Source organism: Argopecten irradians, chromosome 4 (assembly GCF_041381155.1).
Source record: "Argopecten irradians isolate NY chromosome 4, Ai_NY, whole genome shotgun sequence".
Classification (NCBI taxonomy): domain Eukaryota; kingdom Metazoa; phylum Mollusca; class Bivalvia; order Pectinida; family Pectinidae; genus Argopecten; species Argopecten irradians.
In genome coordinates this window covers 11,996,357-12,017,124 of record NC_091137.1, presented here as the reverse complement: position 1 = coordinate 12,017,124, position 20,768 = coordinate 11,996,357, and the positions used below count along the sequence as shown (strand labels likewise).

Below are 20,768 nucleotides of genomic sequence, written 5' to 3'. Positions count from 1 at the left end.
TTGTGAAAAGGCCAACAAAGCATATTCAACACATGTAAATGTATAAGTGGACTATAATGCGAAGAACAATATATGAACCAGCACAGTTTCAAACTATTATTCACGGCGTCAATTTGGCCTCACCTTGAATATGCTGTTCATGTCTGGTGTCCTTATTTGGTAAAGCATGCAACAACAATAGAAAAAGTTCAACGTCGAGCAACAAAAGAAATTCCAGGTCTCTTTATATTGCCACTTTACAACTTCCAGTGTTAACATATAAGCGGTCACTTAGTGATATGATAGACGTGTGTGAAAATACGACAGGGAAGTCGCGGATATTTTTCGGTTAAAGAATGGTCATCTACACGTGGGACATGACTTTAAAACCCGTAAAGATTAATATTCTAGGTACCCCTGTTGAGTGCGTGAAATCACCCATTTACGCAGAGAGTGGTCAATGCTGATATGTAGACTAATCTCCGGCCAAACATTAATTAACATCGGAATTACAGCCACAAAAGTATTGCTAGACTGAAATATAGTAAAGTAAGTACATTGCATATTGTCATAATATGCATTTAAAAATCTAGGTCTCTTTCTTTAATCCAAACGTCTTGTGGTTATCTTTTATTTTGTTTTGCATAAACTGTCCATTGGGATAAGTGAAATACCATTTATTTTTATTACCGCAATTAATGGACTCCTGGGCCTTTTTCGATTATACAGTTTGACTGATTGGACTAGTTGTTCGTTTATGAATGAAAGACGGACCTGGTGCTTTTATGATGTTTTCAGACGAGCATTGACAAAGCCCTCACAGGCCTGTATCATATACTTCAGGATACATATTTGAAATAATAGCTCTAACAAACGGTCAAACCGTTTTTTCTGAATAAACGAAAATGGCTCGGGAGAGTTCGCGATAAATACGATAATACCTATTTCCGGTGTATCAAAGTTAAGCACAGTTAACCGTACCAGGCCAATGCAGTCGATGAGTTTAATCTTTATCCGTTGTGTACCCCGTTGACTGTAAACTTCCGGTTACCCTTAGCACGTTGTACAGCTTGTACAGTTAGCGTCGCTTTAACGGCCTAGTTATCAGTGTTATCTGTGTTGGGTTACAACTTTTACACAACAAAAGAAAAGTAGGTATTTGATAAATTATAACTTGTATTATATAAAAACGATTCATTGTTGCAGAAAATAGGGTGACGAAATCAGGAAATATTAGCTGATAAGCCTAACGTTATGCATCCTCGAATATCCAGGGGTTCCGATCACCTAGGATATCTACACCCCTGGAATATCTCATAGTAAAACTAGGGGCAACAGAACAGAGCAGGTAATTTAGTCCTTCAAAAGAGCCGTATAACGGTACATTGTGGTTGACTGTGTGGCTTTGGTGTTAGACGTCGCTCTCTCTGTAATAGTCTTCAAAGGAATCTAATTGCTGGCCTATGATCGGATTTTTTTCGCTGTGTTGCCTTCAATTTTACTATGATAGTGTAGAGATCGTAAGTGATCAGAACCCCTGGAGTATCGAGGATGAACGTTATGTATTAGGCCTAGTCTGATATCCTATGGCCAAATTGGCCATATTACAGCTGTACATGTATATGATAAAATTTTCTTGTATAAAACTAACTATAAACTGTTGTAGTTAATAAGATATCTGACAAGTATATATATTCCATTAGTACAGTAGCAAGGTTGGATGTAAATAATATTAATCCACAGATATTTACCATATTATTGAAAAAGGAGCGGGTCAATGTGATTTGTACACAGCGTTAAATACGGTCTCTTTCACTTTGACAGCTAACAGAACATGCTTCTTTAGCTCAGTCGGTAGAGTCAGAGTTTTTCACACAAGAGATCTGGGTTTGATTCCTGGTCAGGGACTCCATGGGAATGTATATTTTCCCTTTTCTTCTACATATTATAAGTTACACTGATTAACTTGTCTTCCTTTCATCACTTATTGTGTTTTTAGCTCACCTGGCCCGAAGGGCCGGTGAGCTTATGTCATGGTGCGGCGTCCGTCGTCCGTCCATCAACATTTCCTTTAAATTGCTACTTGTCATAGAGTTCTGCATGGATTGTAACCAAATTTGGCCACAAGCATCCTTGGGGGAGGGGGAGCAGAACTTGTATAAATTTTGGCTCTTACCCCCCGGGGGCAGGAGGGGCGGGGCCCAATAGGGGAAATAGAGGTAAATCCTATAAATCGCTACTTGTCCTAGAGTTCTGCATGGATTGTAACCAAATTTGGCTACAAACATCCTTGGGGGAGGGGGAACAAAACTTGTATAAATTTTGGCTCTGACCCCCCAGGGGCAGGAGGGGCAGGGCCCAATAGGGGAAATAGAGGTAAATCCTTTAAAACGCTACTTGTCCTAGAGTTCTGCATGGATTGTAACCAAAATTAGCCACAATCATCCTGGGGGGAAGGGGAACAGAACTTAAATAAATTTTTGCTCTGATCCCCCAGGGGCAAGAGGGGCGGGGCCCAATAGGGGAAATAGAGATAAATCTTTTAAATCCCTACTAGTCATAGAGTTCTGAATGGAATGTAACCAAATTTGGCCACAAACATCCTTGGGGGAAGGGGAACAGAAATTGTATAAATTTTTGGCTCTGGTCCCACGGGGGCAGGAGGGGCGGGGCCCAATAGGGGAAATAGAGGTAAATCCTTTAAATCGTTACTAGTCATAGAGTTCTGAATGGAATGTTACCAAATTTAGCCACAAACATCCTTGGGGGAAGGGGAACAAAACTTGTATAAATTTTGGCTCTGACCCCCTAGGGGCAGGAGGGATGGGGCCCAATAGGGGATTTAGAGGTTAATATTAAAATTCCTTCAGAAAAGAAACAATGAACCTGTATTCAGAACATCTCTTGGAATTACAAACCAGGTGAGCGATACAGGCCCTCTGGGCCTCTAGTTTAGTATATATACCACCAAGTCCTCTTAAAACTAGTGACATTGTATATCAGGAGAAGAGAAAATGTGGCATTCAAAGTGGGGATTGAACCCAGGACCTCCAAACACCAATCATGTAGGCCAATGCTTTTGTAACAGCTAGGATAGGAGAAAATGTAGTTAAACCAGGCTAGGGCTTGAACTTGTGGCCAAACAACACTAATAGGAAGTGCTACTGATGAAACTACCTGTTCTTAGAAGATCAAACCAGTCTAAATTCTGTTCAATTATCACCAGTTATCAAATTTAGTTAGTGCCCTCAAAGGTACCATTGTGTGACAACATATCATAAATACTAGATACACATACAGGAAACTCCATGTCACCACTATGTGTGTTTAGTTGGGCTCCAGTTCTAGAACAGGAGAGGAGAAAATGAAGCAGCCAAATTGGGGCTCAAATCTGGGACCTTCGGACGCTAGCTTAATGCTCTACCACTTTAGTTACCTGGTTACGAATGATTGGCCCAATCAAATCTCACTTATTATATCTACAATGCCTGCTTCTGACCACTGCAGATGGCCCCACTTTAATATCACTAGTAATGTCTAAATGCTACACCAACCTGCTCACTTTATACATCCATACGGACCAAAGGACAGACATTTTATGAATTTTCTGCTCTGTTCTCACCAATCCTGCTTAGGGCTGGATCAATATATCGATATGCCGATCGATACGTATTGAATATATATATCGATACGCAAACATGCTGTATATCGATGTATCGTTTTAACAAATCAACCTACTGTTTTCATTATAGAAAGAGGAAAATCCAAACAAAATGTATTCTAAAACATCATTCAAGTAAGAGCATTTCAATCAAAAGGAGGTGTAGAGGGATTAGAAATGTCTTTTCATAACTAAGAATAAGAATTGACAGAAATTAATCAACACTGCTGGTGAACCAAATCAAATGTTTGGTAGGTTTTTGCCAGGTTATAGAATGTTTTATCAAAATTGTCTTTTATTGTCACAATATTCAAAACACAATGTTCAACTGAAGTTGAAAAATGAGGTCCAGTATATCGTCAATACGTATCGTGTATTGTTTCAGTGTATTTTCAATACGTATCGTATTGTTTTAGACCTTCCAATACCTAGCCCTAATCCTGCTAGGAACAATCCTGTTTTAGCTTGGTTTCAAACTAGATTTGTGATTTATTTTTTTATTTTTTTCTTGCAGCTTTTAAGGATGGAGGTGGATCCATTTTCAGACTTGATGATTGATTCTCCGGCTTTTCTTGAGGAATTGGACGGCCGCATGTCTTGTCCAAAGTGTGGAAAGTCCAGGAAATATTATTGCTACACTTGTTATTTACCTGTCAAAGGAATTGCAGATAAAATTCCCAGTGTCAAGGTGGGAATTTAGGAATTTATAATTTGAAATGGAATTATAATTATGTAGGTTACATACAGGGTCAATATTCAAATAAATTATAATAACTATGCTAGTGGAAAATACCTACGTATTCTAGATCTACATGGTACTTCAATCTGTCAAACTTTACTCAGTGATGCAAACAGCAGAAGGGCATTTATAATTGTATTTCAAGTTAGTGATACTGTATTTTTAGCCCACCATCATCAGATGGTGGGCTATTCAAATCGCTTTTTGTCCGTGGTCCGTCCTTCCGTCTGTCCGTCAATCCGTCCGTCTGTTGAAGGGATCTGTCTCACATTTCATATGTAGGTTCCCCTAGGGCCCTTGTTGTGCATTTTGCATTTGGGACCGATCAGTCAACAAGATGGCCGCCAGGCAGCCATCTTGGATTTTGATACTTAAAGTTTGTTATCACTATTCCTCAGAAAGCACAGAAGGGATCTATCTCAAATTTCATATGTAGGTTCCCCTAGTGCCGTAGTTGTGCATATTGTATTTTGGGACCAATCAGTCAACAAGATGGCCGCCAGGCAGCCATCTTGGATTTTGATACTTAAAGTTTGTTATCGCTATTTCTCAAAAAGTACTGAAGGGATCTTTCTCAAATTTCATATGTAGGTTCCCCTAGGGCTCTAGTTGTGCATATTGCGTTTTGGGACAGATCGGTCAACAAGATGGCCACCAGGCAGCCATCTTGGATTTTGATACTTAAAGTTTGTTATCGCTATTTCTTACAGAGTACTGAAGGGATCTGTCTCAAATTTCATATGTAGGTTCCCTTAGGGCCCTGGTTGTGCATATTGCATTTTAGGACCAATCGGTCAACAAAATGGCGGTTAGGCTGCCATCTTGGATTTTGATAGTTAAAGATTGTTATCGCTATTTCTCAGAAAGTACTGAAGGGATCTATCTCAAATTTCATATGTAGGTTTCCCTAGGGCCCTTGTTGTGCATTTTGCATTTGGGACCGATCGGTCAACAAGATGGCCGCCAGGCAGCCATCTTGGATTTTGATACTTAAAGATTGTTATCGCTATATCTCACAAAGTACTGAAGGGATCTGTCTCAAATTTCATATGTAGGTTCCCCTAGGGCACTAGTTGTGCATATTGCGTTTTGGGACCGATCGGTCAACAAGATGGCCGCCAGGCAGCCATCTTGGATTTTGGTAGTTAAAAATTGTTATTGCTATATCTCACAAAGTACTGAAGGGATCTTTCTCAAATTTTATATGTAGATTCCCCTAAGGCTCTAGTTGTGCATAATGCGTTTTTGGATCGATCGGTCAACAAAATGGCGGTTAGGCAGCCATCTTGGATTTTGATAGTTAAAGATTGTTATCACTATTTCTCACAAAGTACTGAAGGGATCTTTCTCAAATTTCATATGTAGGTTCCCTTAGGGCCCTGGTTGTGCATATTGCATTTTAGGACCAATCGGTCAACAAGATGGCCGCCAGGCAGTTATCTTGGATTTTGATACTTAAAGATTGTTATCGCTATTTCTCAGAAAGTACTGAAGGGATCTATCTCAAATTTCATATGTAGGTTCCCCTAGGGCCCTTGCTGTGCATTTTGCATTTGGGACCGATCGGTCAACAAAATGGCGGTTAGGCAGCCATCTTGGATTTTGATAGTTAAAGATTGTTATCACTATTTCTCACAAAGTACTGAAGGGATCTTTCTCAAATTTCATATGTAGGTCTCCTTGGGCTCTAGTTGTGCATAATGCGTTTTTGGATCGATCGGTCAACAAGATGGCCGCCAGGCTGCCATCTTGGATTTTGATAGTTAAAGATTGTTATCGCTATTTCTCAGAAAGTATTGAACGAATCTGTCTCAAATTTCATATTTAGGTTCCCCTAGGGCCCTAGTTGTGCATATTTCGATTTGGGACCAATCGATCAACAAGATGGCCCCCAAGGAGCCATCTTGGATTTTGATAGTTGAAGTTTGTTACTGCTGTTTCTCAGAAAGTACTGAAGCGATCTGTCTCAAATTTTAAATGTAGTATGTTTGCAAAAGTTTGAAAAGCAGAGAAAAGATCCCTCTTTCCTTTGTCAGACATAGATCATTCTTTGGTGGGCGCCAAGATCCCTCTGGGATCTCTTGTTGTGATAAATATTTGTGTCAGAAGCATTTGTTGTGCTACCCCAAGGAGTAATTAACTTAAATCACAAATATTGATATTGATAGTTGTATATTGTGTGAATTGACAAATGAGACAAAGGCCTGTGGTTGATCAAAGAAAATTTTTCATGATGGACTTCTTTAACTACAATTTCAGCTGCCATTCAAGATTGACATCATCAAACATCCCAGTGAATGTGATGGAAAAAGTACATCGGGTCATGCCAGAGTTATTGCCCCTGATGATGTTACCATCTACACATACCCATGTATTCCAGACTATCCCAACAGAGATAGGGTAGGTTGATTACAAAACATTATCTCATGTAGGCCTCGGCCTTGAAGAGTGTTAACAAATCTTACAAAGTTTCAACAATTGTGTTATTCCTGCTCTTCCTGGCATTTGGGTAAAAATGCAAAAAAGATTTTGCGTTCAAAAGACAGATCAAGAGGCCCAGAGGGCCTGTATCGCTCACCTCTTTTTTATAGTAATTATCACAAAAACTCTTTCAATTAGAAAAAATTAGCAAAATTGACTCCAAAATTTGTTTAATTTTGAATCACAACCATATAATGATGCTATAGATACCATACAAATATGCTATCCAATACATAGGTTCAGAGAGGAATTAATTTATATGAAAATAGTAGCCTAATTGTTTTTGACCTTTTTGACCCCGCCACTCAGGCCCTCGCAGAGCAGCCCCATCATTTGCACAATTTTGAATCTCCACCCTATAAGGATGCTACCATTGCATTATGATCGTAATCCCATGTTTAGTTGCAGAGAAGAAGTCGTTTATATAGAAAAAGTCAAATTGATCACTTTTGACCGCGCCCCTCAGGTCCCCGGGGGGTCAGCCCAATCATTTGTACAATTTTGAATCCTCACCCTATAGGGATGCTACCTTTGCATTATGGGCTCTATCTCATGCTTAGTTTCAGAGAAAAAGTCATTAATATGGAAAAAGCCAAATTGACCCCTTTTGACCCCACCCTTTAGGCCCATAGGGGGTCAGCCCAATCATATGTACAATTTTGAATCCCTACCCTATAAGGATGCTACCATTGCATTATGGGTCCTATCCCATGCTTAGTTTCAGAGAAGAAGTCATTTATATGGAAATAGCCAAATTGATCCCTTTTGGCCCCGCCCCTCAGGCCCCTGGGGGGTCAGCCCCATTATTTGTACAATTTTCAGTAAGTAGCCCATAAAGATGCTACCAGTCAAAATTTGTATAAATCCAACCAGCGGTTATAGAGAAGAAGTCGATTGTTGACGGACGGACAGACGAGAGACTCAGGACGCCACGGTATGGCATAAGCTCACCTTGATCCTTCAGGCCAGGTGAGCTAAAAACCATGATATACTATGACATAAAAATGTAACTACATTGCTGATGCCATAAATTTCTATGTTCATTCTGTATGGCATCACTATAGATTTGAAAAGGAGTCTATCTCTGCATTTACTGTAATTAGCGCCCCTCCCTCTAAAAGCGCCACCCCACCCTCTACTGAAGGAATTTATATTATATTAACACCCCCATCCCATGGACTAAACAATGGTTTGCAACTGTGTGATGCTTATAACATGCTAATCATGACATACCAGGTAATAATGTGTCACAGAGGAAAGAAGGCATGCTATTATTTCAATAGGTAGCTAGCTGAAATCTTTCCATGTACTGATTGTGATTGAGCCATTATTATTGTTATTATATAGGGATTGGATTTCGTTTTTATATTCTTAGAGGAATTGCTCCATACAAGCATGGTAAACATAAAAACAAAATCCAATCCCTATATTTACACTCACACGACTTTTTATTTAAATTTTATGCAATAAAATCGTCATTTGAAAGTGACGTAATTATTCAATAAAAGTCGGTCAAAAGTGGGAAGAGCTTACTCAATGGAACAGCGAATGATGACACTTCACGTAAGGTTCTACCTTCTACCTTCACGTAAGGTAGAATTATTCATCCGCGACGACAAAAAAGTTCAATATTTTAGTGTAAAATAAACATGACAAACAAAGTAAATTTCAGAGATAATTTTATTTAATCAGATCAGAACTTTAAATATATATTCAATTTTGCTAAAAGTTAATATATAGCGTAATAACATAAAGAATTTGTACACGGCCACATGTGTGAACTCGGTGACCGTTATTGTGCAGCGAGGCAAAGCTGACGCACGCTTACACACTTGAGTTTGCCGAAGTTGTCAAAATACCGATTTTCAAGTAGCTCAATGTGTTTGAGATGTCGTCTGACTTGACGATATTACATCCTTGTGAGCCATGTGATTATATAATCTACGCTTAGATCCATATCGCCATCGATAGATTTCACCTGTGTTCGATGGATACAATGTATTTGTGGTGATGCTTAACTGTCAACACGTGGATTATTAGCGGTGCATGTTTTATAATACACATGATTAAATTCTCAAAGAACAAAGACAAGAGGATATGTTTATAACTGACCTCTATCAGAGGGTCTCACGCCCGTCCACCTCAAAGGCTCGATCGTAGGACGAACATAGGCACAGAGGTAATGTTTACATTTGACACCCATCATTTTTAACAAAAATGAAAGCACGTCGCCCCGGTCGGGATATTTTTACGTTTCTTTATACAATTGTTAATTCAAAAATTGTTTGAATCATATATAAATATAAAACATGTATATATTGTTTACATTTTTCCAAAATTCTATGAAAAACAACAATATACACGTAATGTTGCGTCAAAATGTAAACAAAGCCATGTGTTTCTTTTAAAAAAAGTAGTCCTTTACGTTGCACAGAACATTTTTATACGCAAGTTCAAAGTTCAATGTTACCATGCAGTTATGGTAAACAAAATCGGCTAGTATTAGCGTATAGTGACCAAGCCTAGCAAGTGTAAATATATACATGTATAACATTATGATTGTAGTTATATAAGTACATATATACTTGGATTGTAGGTGGTGCTGTTATTTCCCGGAGAGGAGTCTATCAATATGGAAGCTTTGGGTGAGAAGTTTTCTAATGGTGTCTGCAAAGTCACAGAGGAAGACAAGAAGGGCGTGTCTAAGGATTCCACTGGAGAATACTCCGATATGGTGTATGTCTCTCATGAAAAAGTTTCATTAGATGTAGATCAAACTTCTGCAGGAATACTAAAGGACAATTCATCACCATCATCTGATAGAAAACCACAGGAAACATCAGAATCTGCTGAGAGTTTATCACAACTTGATGCTGACAATACTACTAACAAGAAAAGGAAACTTCTATCAGATAATGTGGATTTCAAAAGGTCAAAGTTGACATGTGAGGATACCAAAAGTTCAGAGGTCAAGCCTCCATTTGACACAGTGATAATTATAGACAGTACATGGAATCAGACAAAGAGAATCAGTTCAGATGAGCGACTCAAAGGTAAGTCATCTCTAGGATTGTACTGCCTATAGACTCACAGGTAAGTCATCTCAAGGATTGTATTGCCAGTAGACTCCCAGGTGAGTCATCTCAAGGATTGTATTGCCAATAGACTCCCAGGTAAGTCATCTCAAGGATTGTACTGCCTATAGACTCACTGGTAAGTCATCTCAATGATTGTACAGCCTGTAGACTCACAGGTAACTTATCTAGAGGATTGTACTGCCTATAGACTCACAGGTAACTTATCTAGATGATTGTACTGCCTATAGACTCAAAGGTAAGTCATCTCTAGGATTGTACTGCCTATAGACTAAAAGGAAAGTCATCTCAAGGATTGTATTGCCTATAGACTCACAGGTAAGTCATCTCAAGGATTGTACTGCCTATAGACTCAAAGGTAAGTCATCTCAAGGATTGTACTGTCTAAAAACTCACAGGTAAGTCATCTCAAGGATTGTACTGCTTGTAGACTCACAGGTAACTTATCTAGAGGATTGTACTGCCTATAGACTCAAAGGTAAGTCATCTCTAGGATTGTACTGCCTATAAACTCAAAGGTAAGTCATCTCAAGGATTGTACTGTCTAAAGACTCGCAGGTAAGTCATCTCAATGATTGTACTGCCTAGTGACTCACAGGTAAGTCATCCCAAGGATCGTACTGCCTATAGACTCACAGGTTAGTCATCTCAAGGATTGTACTGCCTATAGACTCCCAGGTTAGTCATCTCAAGGATTGTACTGCCTATAGACTCACAGGTAAGTCATCTCAAAGATTGTACTGCCTATAGACTCACAGGTAAGTTATCTCAAGGATTGTACTGCCTATAGACTCAAAGGTAAGTCATCTCAAGGATTGTACAGTCTAAAGACTCACAGGTAAGTTATCTCAAGGATTGCACTGCCTATAGACTCAAAGGTAAGTTATATTAAGGATTGTACTGCCTATAGACTCAAAGGTAAGTCATCTCAAGGATTGTACTGCCTATAGACTCAAAGGTAAGTCAGCTCAAGAGTTGTACTGCCTATAGACTCAAAGGTAAGTCATCTCAAGGATTGTACTGTCTAAAGACTCACAGGTAAGTTATCTCAAGGATTGTACTGCCTATAGACTCAAAGGTAAGTTATCTCAAGGATTGTACTGCTTGTAGACTCACAGGTAACTTATCTAGAGGATTGTATTGCCTATAGACTCAAAGGTAAGTCATCTCAAGGATTGTACTGCCTAGTGACTCAAAGGTAAGTCATCTCAAGGATTGTACTGCCTATAGACTCACAGGTAACGCATCTAGAGGATTGTGCTGCCTATAGACTCACAGGTATGTCATCTCAAGGATTGTACTGCCTATAGACTCAAAGGTAAGTTATCGCAAGGATTGTACTGCCTATAGACTCACAGGTAAGTCATCTCAAGGATTGTACTGCCTATAGACTCACAGGTAAGTCATCTCAAGGATTGTACTGCCTGTAGACTCACAGGTAAGTCATCTCAATGATTGTACTGCCTAGTGACTCACAGGTAAGTCATCTCAAGGATTGTACTGCCTATAGACTCACAGGTAAGTCATCTCAAGGATTGTACTGCCTATAGACTCCCAGGTTAGTCATCTCAAGGATTTTACTGCCTATAGACTCACAGGTAAGTCATCTCAATGATTGTACTGCCTATAGACTCACAGGTTAGTCATCTCAAGGATTGTACTGCCTATAGACTCACAGGTAAGTGATCTCAAGGATTGTACTGCCTATAGACTCAAAGGTTAGTAGACTCACAGGTAAGTCATCTCAAGGATTGTACTGCCTATAGACTCCCAGGTTAGTCATCTCAAGGATTTTACTGCCTATAGACTCACAGGTAAGTCATCTCAATGATTGTACTGCCTATAGACTCACAGGTTAGTCATCTCAAGGATTGTACTGCCTATAGACTCACAGGTAAGTGATCTCAAGGATTGTACTGCCTATAGACTCAAAGGTTAGTCATCTCAAGGATTGTACTGCCTATAGACTCACAGGTAAGTCATCTCAATGATTGTACTGCCTATAGACTCACAGGTTAGCCATCTCAAGGATTGTACTGCCTATAGACTCAAAGGTAAGTTATCTCAAGGATTGTACTGCCTGTAGACTCAAAGGTAAGTTATCGCAAGGATTGTACTGCCTATATACTCACAGGTAAGTCATCTCAAGGATTGTACTGCCTATAAACTCAAAGGTAAGTCATCTCAAGGATTGCACTGCCTATATACTCACAGGTAAGTTATCTCAAGGATTGTACTGCCTGTAGACTCACAGGTAAGTCATCTCAAGGATTGTACTGCCAATAGACTCACAGGTAAGTTATCTCAAGGATTGTACTGCCTGTAGACTCACAGGTAAGTCATCTCAAGGATTGTACTGCCAATAGACTCAAACGTAAGTCATCTCAAGAATTGTACTGTCTAAAGACTCAAAGGCAAGTCGTCTCAAGGATTGTTTCAAACATTTTTTTACTTAAAGGCCCACTACCTTTCAGAAACAAAATTTGAAAGTTTCTTAAAAACATTAACATAAGGAAATATATATTGATGGCCTAAGATGAGGCTACAACACCAAACAAATTCAAGATTTCCTGCACAATCTATTTTAACAGTGACAATGCATTCCGCTGTTTGCCGTCTGGCGCAGTGATAGTCAACTAATGCCCAGTGATTATGTTGATGTTATGAAAGTAAACATTTTTATTTATTTTAATTAAATTGCTCAGAATGTGATGATAAGGTAAGTATTAACGGTAAGGTAATAACTTTTTGCGACTCTACAAAATCATCAATCTCATTTCACATTCCATTTTTACATTAAAAATTAAAATCTGTTTTGGAAAGGGAATGGGCCTTTAAATGTGCTTTTATAATAACTTTTAATGGTTTAAGATTTAGTGTTCTTGTCATTCTGATTTTGATGGCACATCCTACTGCATGTTTTATTTTTTAATTTAATCTCTTGTTATAACATTGTATTCATGACGACTTTCATGAAATAATATTTTATATGGGGGATCGAAAGTAAACTCATATTGGTTTATCAATCTGAAATCTCTCTGATAGGGATATCACAGACACATAACCAATAGTGAAGCTGCTTGGAATAACAGTTGTCTCCCCTTAAACAAGCCTCTGGTTCACAATACAGTTCTTCTCAAAAGTAAAAAAATAAATAAATTGTTATTTGAATATTTGAGTTTTTTCCATGGCATTCATTCTATAAGAAGCTCCACAGATGTTACAATAATGAAAATCATTTTTGAATTCTGTTTGTATGTACAATGATGTTACCAATATTTACTTTCCTTCTCAGGACTTACCTGTGTGGAGTTAAAGACAAGGCAAAGTAACTTTTGGCGACACCAGAAAGACCTTCCATCCACGTATCTGTCCACCATTGAAGCTATTTATTATTTCCTAAGAGACTATCATGAGGTTTTTATGAACTTGGACCAGTATGATGGCAGATATGATAATCTGCTGTTCTTTTTCACATTTATGTACAAGAAAATCCGAAAAATGTATGATGGTGGGAACAAATTGAGGGCTTATCAACAACGGAAAGAAAAATCAAAATCAGACAGTAACATTGGATAGACAATAAAGGTATCATATGAGATTGTTTCAGAAGGGTTCTGTTTTGTTTTAGTGAAAAACTGGAAGTATAACTTTTGGAAATATTTTAGAAGACTTAGTTGTATTTGAAGTGCTTTATCTTAAATACAAACATAGGAAGATCCTGACTCTCCCTCCTCCGCATGTATAATAAGAGGCATGGAATACCACTGGATATGCCAGTTCACAAAAATGACTAGATTGCATACATAGTAGATGTTACCAAGCTTTTATTATGAGGTTCAGCTGTATCATAAGACTCATAAGCTGACAACAGATGCATCAAGACAATGGTGTATTATTCCATGTATTTATTATATAGTGAAGTTCATGTATACATATATAATTACAATATACATATATGTGAGATTGACAAGCTAGTTTAATAAGAATATTTTCAATATTGGAATCAAACCTAGCTATAACCAGCATTACTATACATTATACAATCAGAAGTGAGGCATCGCATTTAAAAACTTTAGATCACATACAATTGAACCTCAGCAACTCCAAGGTATATTACTTATAAGACCCTGTTTAATCCATATGTGTTGTCATTCAGAAAACATAGTTCAATACAAATAACACATCTGGGTAACAAAACGTGAACCACCTATGTTTCATGCTCAAGGACCCTGTTAAATGTGAAGATTTCCGTTGGTTGCAACTAAAATATTCACTATACATATATACAATAAAACATATTTATAATGAACTTGTTTACAACAGCTTCAGAGTATTAAAGGACACTAGCCTGTAGTTAATTCTCTGTTAAAGTTCCAATAAGATGTCTTTAATGTGTAGTGTATAAAGAACTATGTTTATAACAAAGTAATTTTCTTGGTTCCCCAAAGGTTTGTTATAACCACGTTTTACTGTATCTTCAAGTAAACAAGAGATCCCATAGGGATCTTGGCGCCCACCAAAGAATGATCTATATCTCACAAAGGAAAGATGGATCTTTTCTCTACTTTTTAAACTTTTTCAAACATACTACATACAAGAGATCCCAGAGGGATCTTGGCGCCCACCAAAGAATGATCTATATCTGACAAAAAAAAGATGGATCTTTTCTCTACTTTTTAAACTTTTTCAAACATACTACATATAAAATTTGAGACAGATCACTTCAGTGCCTTTTGAGAAATAGCGGTAACAAACTTCAACTATCAAAATCCAAGATGACTCCTTGGCGGCCATCTTGTTGATCAATCTGTCCCAAATCACAATATGCACAACTAGGGCCCTAGGGGAACCTACATGTCAAATTTGAGAAAGATCCATTCAATACTTTCTGAGAAATAGCGATAACAAACTTTGAATTTAAAAATCCAAGATGGCTGCCTGGCAGCAATCTTGTTTACCGATCGGTCCCAAATAACAATATGCACATCTAGGGCCCTAGGGGAACCTACATATGAATTTTGAGACAGATCCCTTCAGTACTTTCTGAGAAATAGCGATAACAAACTTTGAATAACAAAATCCAAGATGGCTGCCTGGCGGCCATCTTGTTGACCGATCAGTCCCAAAATGCAATATGCACAACTAGGTCCCTAGGGGAACCTACATATGAAATTTGAGATAGATCCCTTCAGTACTATCTGAGAAATAGCCATAACAAACTTTAACTATCAAAATCCAAGATGGCGGCCTGGCGGCCATCTTGTTCACCGATGGGTCCAAAAATGCAATATGCACAACAAGGGCCCTAGGGGAACCTACATATTAAATTTGAGAAAGATCCCTTCAGCACTTTTTGAGAAATAGGGATATCAAACCTTAACTATCAAAATCCAAGATGGCCGCCTGGCGGCCATCTTGTTTTTCCGATCAGCCTCAAAATCTGTATGGCACAAAAAGGGACCAAGGGTAACCTCCATGTGAAGTTTGAACAAAATTCCTTCAGTAGTTCTCAAGAAATATCGATAACAAACTTCAACTGCCAAAATCAAAGATGGCTGCCTAGCGGCCATCTTGTTTTTCCGATCAGCCTCAAAATCTGTATGGCACAAATATGGACCAAGGGGACCCTCCATGTGAAGTTTGAACAAAATCCCTGCAGCAGTTAGAAATAGTGATAACAAGCATTGTTTACGGACGGACGACGGACGGCGGACGACTGACGACGGACCACGGACGCAGGGCGATTTGAATAGCCCACCATCTGATGATGGTGCGCTAAAAAGTACTCAAAGAAGTGTAACCATGGTCCAACCACAGGCCTTTGACTCTGTAGATACACAGATACCTCTACATATATGTTATACTGTGAAACAGAATTATATATATATTGAGAAAATATTAACCAAACACCTGTAGTCCAATCAACCTGCAGTTTATGAAATTTGACTGTAAATGTAGCTAGAGTTTTCTCTGGAATGCACATGTTTATCAGATTATAAGAAAAAACATCAGGCAATACAGTTATGTGACAGTGCCAGGCAGGGAACAAACATATCTACTACTGAAACAGGTACGATCCTTACTGTCAAGGTCATCCAGTTGTTAGTGAAGGTCATTGCCATAACACTATTAAATAATCATGTAAATGTGTATATTTATGATATTCTAAATAGTAAAGAGTAATAAAAATTATTACTACATCAGCAGTAAGATAGAGATGAGAAAAATCCAAAGATGGCAGGAATATATTGATAAATATAGAATACAATAAAATGACAAGGCTTACATCACACATTGTTTGCTTATATTGTAATAAATAACAAAACATCCCTAAATTTTAGTTATTCAACCTTTAGCATGTAACTACATAGTTCAAATGGATTTCTCCCATACTTGACAGGGTTATTCCACTGTTGCTAGGGAAAAGATGCTGTCTTTTACTGGGGTAGGGAAAAGATAGCTCACACGCGCTAGACAATGACGTGACATCATCATTACATGCGGTGTCTATTGGTGACGCCATCATTGATTTTGACTCATTGTGACATTCCTATGATGGCAGCGCTGTGGAAATGTTTCTATATAACTGTATTTTCATCATGTTTTGTTTAAATATGGGACAGGGATATCTCAACCCTCATGAAAGATTTTGACCATCAACCTTCGGCAAGCCTCTGGTTGACATGCCATTTCACGAGGGTTGAGATATACCTGTCAACCTCACAGACCCATGTTTGATTTTTTTAATCCTGTGGTTGCTAGGGAAAAGATAACGCTGTCTTTTTCGTGTAGGGAAATGACAGCTCAAAATTTTGACGCATTGCGATATTGCTGTGATAATGATTCTTTCAAAATGTTTCTATACAAAAATAATCAATCATGGGCCTGTCATGTGGACAGGGATATCTCAACTCTCATGAAAGAATTTGGTCGTCAACGCAAGGCAAGTCTCAGGGTGACCAGCCAAAATCTTTTACGAGGGTTGAGATATCCCTGTCTACTTGACAGACCCATGTAAGATTCTATTAATCTCAACTCTCCTGTAGGCAGCCCTGATGCTGCCAAGTCACTTGGATTGATATATTCCTGTCCACTTAACAAACTTATGATAGAATCTATTAACCTCTTTATTATGTCACTGATCCTTCTACATCCTGTTCCATTTTAACAGAGTTATTTCCCCTTGTTTCAACTATTTGGCAAGCAGGGAGAAAATTCTGAGAATGCCTGCAAGGTCACTTAAAATGTACGGAGTAATTAATATGCTGTCATGTACATTTCACAAATCCACAATGTAAAGGTGTCTGTGTTTATCACTGGCAAGCTTTGTCTCGGTATATCTATCAAAACAACAATAATTAACATAAACACTGATAAAATTCAGTAATATATGTATAACCATCAATCATAACATATAAACAAATTTCACAAGAACAAAAATGTATCAAACATATATAAATGGAAGTAACAGATACAAATGTAGTTAGAACAAGAATCCATAGGAATGGATGTGTTGCTGTGATGATTCATCACAAGTAATGCTCTGTTCAAATGCCGCTACTAACAGTGTCAAAGATATCGCCATAGTGATACCTAGACAAAGCCCGATTTTACAGGAGTCACAAAAATGACGAATCAATCTTCTAGTTTATCACAAAATAAAACAATAAACATCTGTATAAGTGCTTATATAAAGTTTACCTGGTACCTAATGCCATTCAAAATGAAAATTCTCATTAGATATAAAATAATGGTTAAGTTTAATTTTTAGACTTTAATAAAGATAAAGGAATAAGGATGAGGAAATATTTCACGGAGTCTGTGAAAAAATATAAGGTGTTTTACATACAAAAGCTATCTAATTAATATGTGCTAATACATTTCAGATTCAAACATCAATGGCTGACTTTAATAAATACATAAAAAATAAAATAAAAAATAAGATAAAAAAGATGATCAAAGACATTATCTGTACACATGTTATCTGATATATTTGTACTGCAGAGTTTTCTTTTGTTCATCATTGTAATTTCCGGAAAATTTTTTTAAAAAGAAAATGATGAAAGTCATGGCTTTACAATCATTACCCAAAAGGTACACATTTAAACAAGATAAAAATATGAACAGGAAACATGTGTAGGTTGGGTACTTGTTTTCGAAAAATCAAAACATCTCCCCGAACCTTTGAAATAATGCTATCTTAAAATCATTAAATAACAACACAATATAAGATAATGCAAATGATTACAAAATGCAAATTAATGGATTTCATATTTTGACTCAATGGCTTACAAACGTTAGTAACAATAGGGCCCAACAAGCCTGAATTGCTCAACCTTGTAATCCAGAGAGTTCTTGACCACTAGGTAAAAGTTCTTACAGATATCAGGATGATCAAGGCCATTCATTTGAACAAATCTGGAAGTACTTAATCCCTGTATGATTCAGGCATAATATTATAACATTAACTTTTTTAACCCTCATAGTTACTCAGAAGAATAAACTTATCCTTATGAACTTTAATGTACATTTTTTTTGTATGTTAAGGTCAATCAAGAGATACTACGCCATAGCATAATCTTACATGTCTTTCAACCTAACAAAATTACAGAAAACAAACAATGCAAGTAGAGGCAACAACATAGCATAATCTTACATGTCTTTCAACCTAACAAAATTACAGAAAACAAACAATGCAAGTAGAGGCAACAACATAGCATAATCTTACATGTCTTTCAACCTAACAAAATTACAGAAAACAAACAATGCAAGTAGAGGCAACAACATAGCATAATCTTACATGTCTTTCAACCTAACAAAATTACAGAAAACAAACAATGCAAGTAGAGGCAACAACATTAGTTTAACCACTGAAATATAAAAGTAATCATAAAACTAAATAGAATAAATCAGCCAAAGAGAGTTTACACAATTAGTTTGTTCATGTGATAGATTTGGAATGTATATTTGGAAATACAATAGCATATTTATTTGATTATAATCAATATAGTTATGTCAGATGTTCAATGTTACATCCATATCATACTTATTCCTTACGTATATTACAATGGAAACCAAAATTGACCTTGAAAGATTTTTCAATCAATTCATTGATATCATAATTGAATTTTGAAATAAGCCTTTCCATTGATTACAAACCATCTACTCAGGTAATCTGTAATTACTAAATTCATGTAAGTATACATTTAGGACCACATAGAAAAGTGGTCTTATTAAACAGGTGGTCTCTATACAGAGGTAGTCACTGCAGCAGGGTTTACTGTATTTGCATCTATCTTTTGATTGGTCAGAAGATCTAAATGTCCATTCCAGAAATATTCTAGGGAAGACTATGGGCACTTCCCTTTGAAATTGCTCATAATAATGTAACATCAACTTTTCATAACCATGTCTAAAATGAATGAAGGTCAAGGTCATTTATTTTATAAACTTGATAGCACTTCATCCTAGCATGCTGCAGGCCAAATATGAATATCCTGTGCCTTTCTGTTCTTGAGAAGAACTTGTTTAAAGATTTTAGCCTTTTTGACCCCTATGACCTTGAATGAAGATCAAGGTCATTCATTTGAACAAACTTGATAGCCCTTCATCCAACCATATTGCGGGCCCAATATCAGGTCTCTAGGCCTCTTAGTTAATCACAAGAAGTTGTTTTAAGGATTTTTAGCCTATTTGACCCCTGTGACCTTGAATGAAGGTCAAGGTCGTTTATTTGAACGAACTTGGTAGCCCTTCATCCTAGCATGCTACAGGCCAAATATCAGTACCCTGGGCGTTCTGGGTCTTGAGAAGAAGTCGTTAAAAGATTTTAGCCTTTTTGATCCCTTTGACCTTGAATGAAGGTCAAGGTCATTTATTTGAACAAATTTGGTAGCCCTTTGTCCCAGCATGCTACAGGCCAAATATCAGTACCCTGGGCCTTTGGTTATTGAAAAGAAGTCGTTTGATTGAAATGTTTAATCACGGCGCACGACGACGGACGGTGCATGATGACAATAGGTCATCCTGACCCTTCTGGTCAGATGACCTAATAACACTATAAACTTGTGCAAAGAGGCAATGACTTGGATTTTAAAGTATGTATCTATGCATTAACAGTCAATTGAGCATATTTAGAATTTTGGCAGTTTTATACAATAGTAAACTTTACATCAAATTATGCGTAGGTTTGGAATAAAAGACATTTTGCCTGGAAAATATATCAATCATGATAAAAAATGGTCCCTGTATACAATGTACAAATTAGTCCATTGTTTATTTGTCTGGACTGACCACAATCCTGTATAATAACCTAAACCACCGGTATCATCAGTACATAACACAGATATCCAAATAGTCAAGACAGATTTAATGTAAAGCCATTAAAATCTATAAATACAAGTACAATGTTATAGCAAAATACTGAATTTGACCAAATCAGCACCGAGATGATTACATTGACACTTAATTTAAGACAAATCAAGAGAACTGACGTAACTCTACATCTACTTCAACATTTTCAGAAATATGACCTCTCCAAGATCAACCAGTCTTCTATGAGCAGGGTTGTCTACTCTAAACCCAACTGTTTACGTATGTATTTGATTACGATGTGCTGTGGACGTTGCTGCCATTCCTCCATCACATCGTGTGGCGAGTTGATCTGGTCGCCTTTCAGTCTGTCCAGTAACGTCACACATAGAACAGCACCTGTAAACAATATTACCATTAATTTATGATTGACAATAATTAATTCTGATCAAATTTTCCTGAGACTACATGCGCTTATTCTGTCCAACAAGAAAATACA

At 37.4% G+C, this 20,768-nt stretch overlaps 2 protein-coding genes across 3 annotated transcripts in view; one reads left to right on the top strand and one right to left on the bottom strand.

Moving 5' to 3' along the window:
• Positions 1 to 995: 995 nt before the first annotated feature.
• On the top strand, positions 996 to 13,561 carry LOC138320615 (tRNA-uridine aminocarboxypropyltransferase 1-like). 2 transcript variants are annotated; one of them, XM_069263714.1, is made up of 5 exons: positions 996 to 1,130; positions 4,155 to 4,328; positions 6,639 to 6,779; positions 9,457 to 9,913; positions 13,251 to 13,561. In XM_069263714.1, exons 2-5 carry the CDS (start codon positions 4,164 to 4,166, stop codon positions 13,532 to 13,534), a joined length of 1,047 nt encoding a protein of 348 aa, XP_069119815.1. In that variant the 5' UTR covers positions 996 to 1,130; positions 4,155 to 4,163; the 3' UTR covers positions 13,535 to 13,561. The 2 variants fall into 2 exon arrangements, with proteins under 2 accessions (XP_069119815.1, XP_069119817.1); XM_069263716.1 differs by lacking the exon at positions 996 to 1,130 and adding an exon at positions 2,646 to 2,900.
• Positions 13,562 to 13,848: 287 nt separating this feature from the next.
• LOC138320616 (uridine phosphorylase 2-like) overlaps positions 13,849 to 20,768 on the bottom strand; it is a 48,491-nt gene continuing 41,571 nt past the window's right edge. The window contains exon 8 of the mRNA XM_069263717.1: positions 13,849 to 20,668. Coding sequence (XP_069119818.1) covers positions 20,529 to 20,668 — 140 coding nt within the window. The 3' untranslated portion in view covers positions 13,849 to 20,528. The remainder of the gene's footprint in view (positions 20,669 to 20,768) is intronic.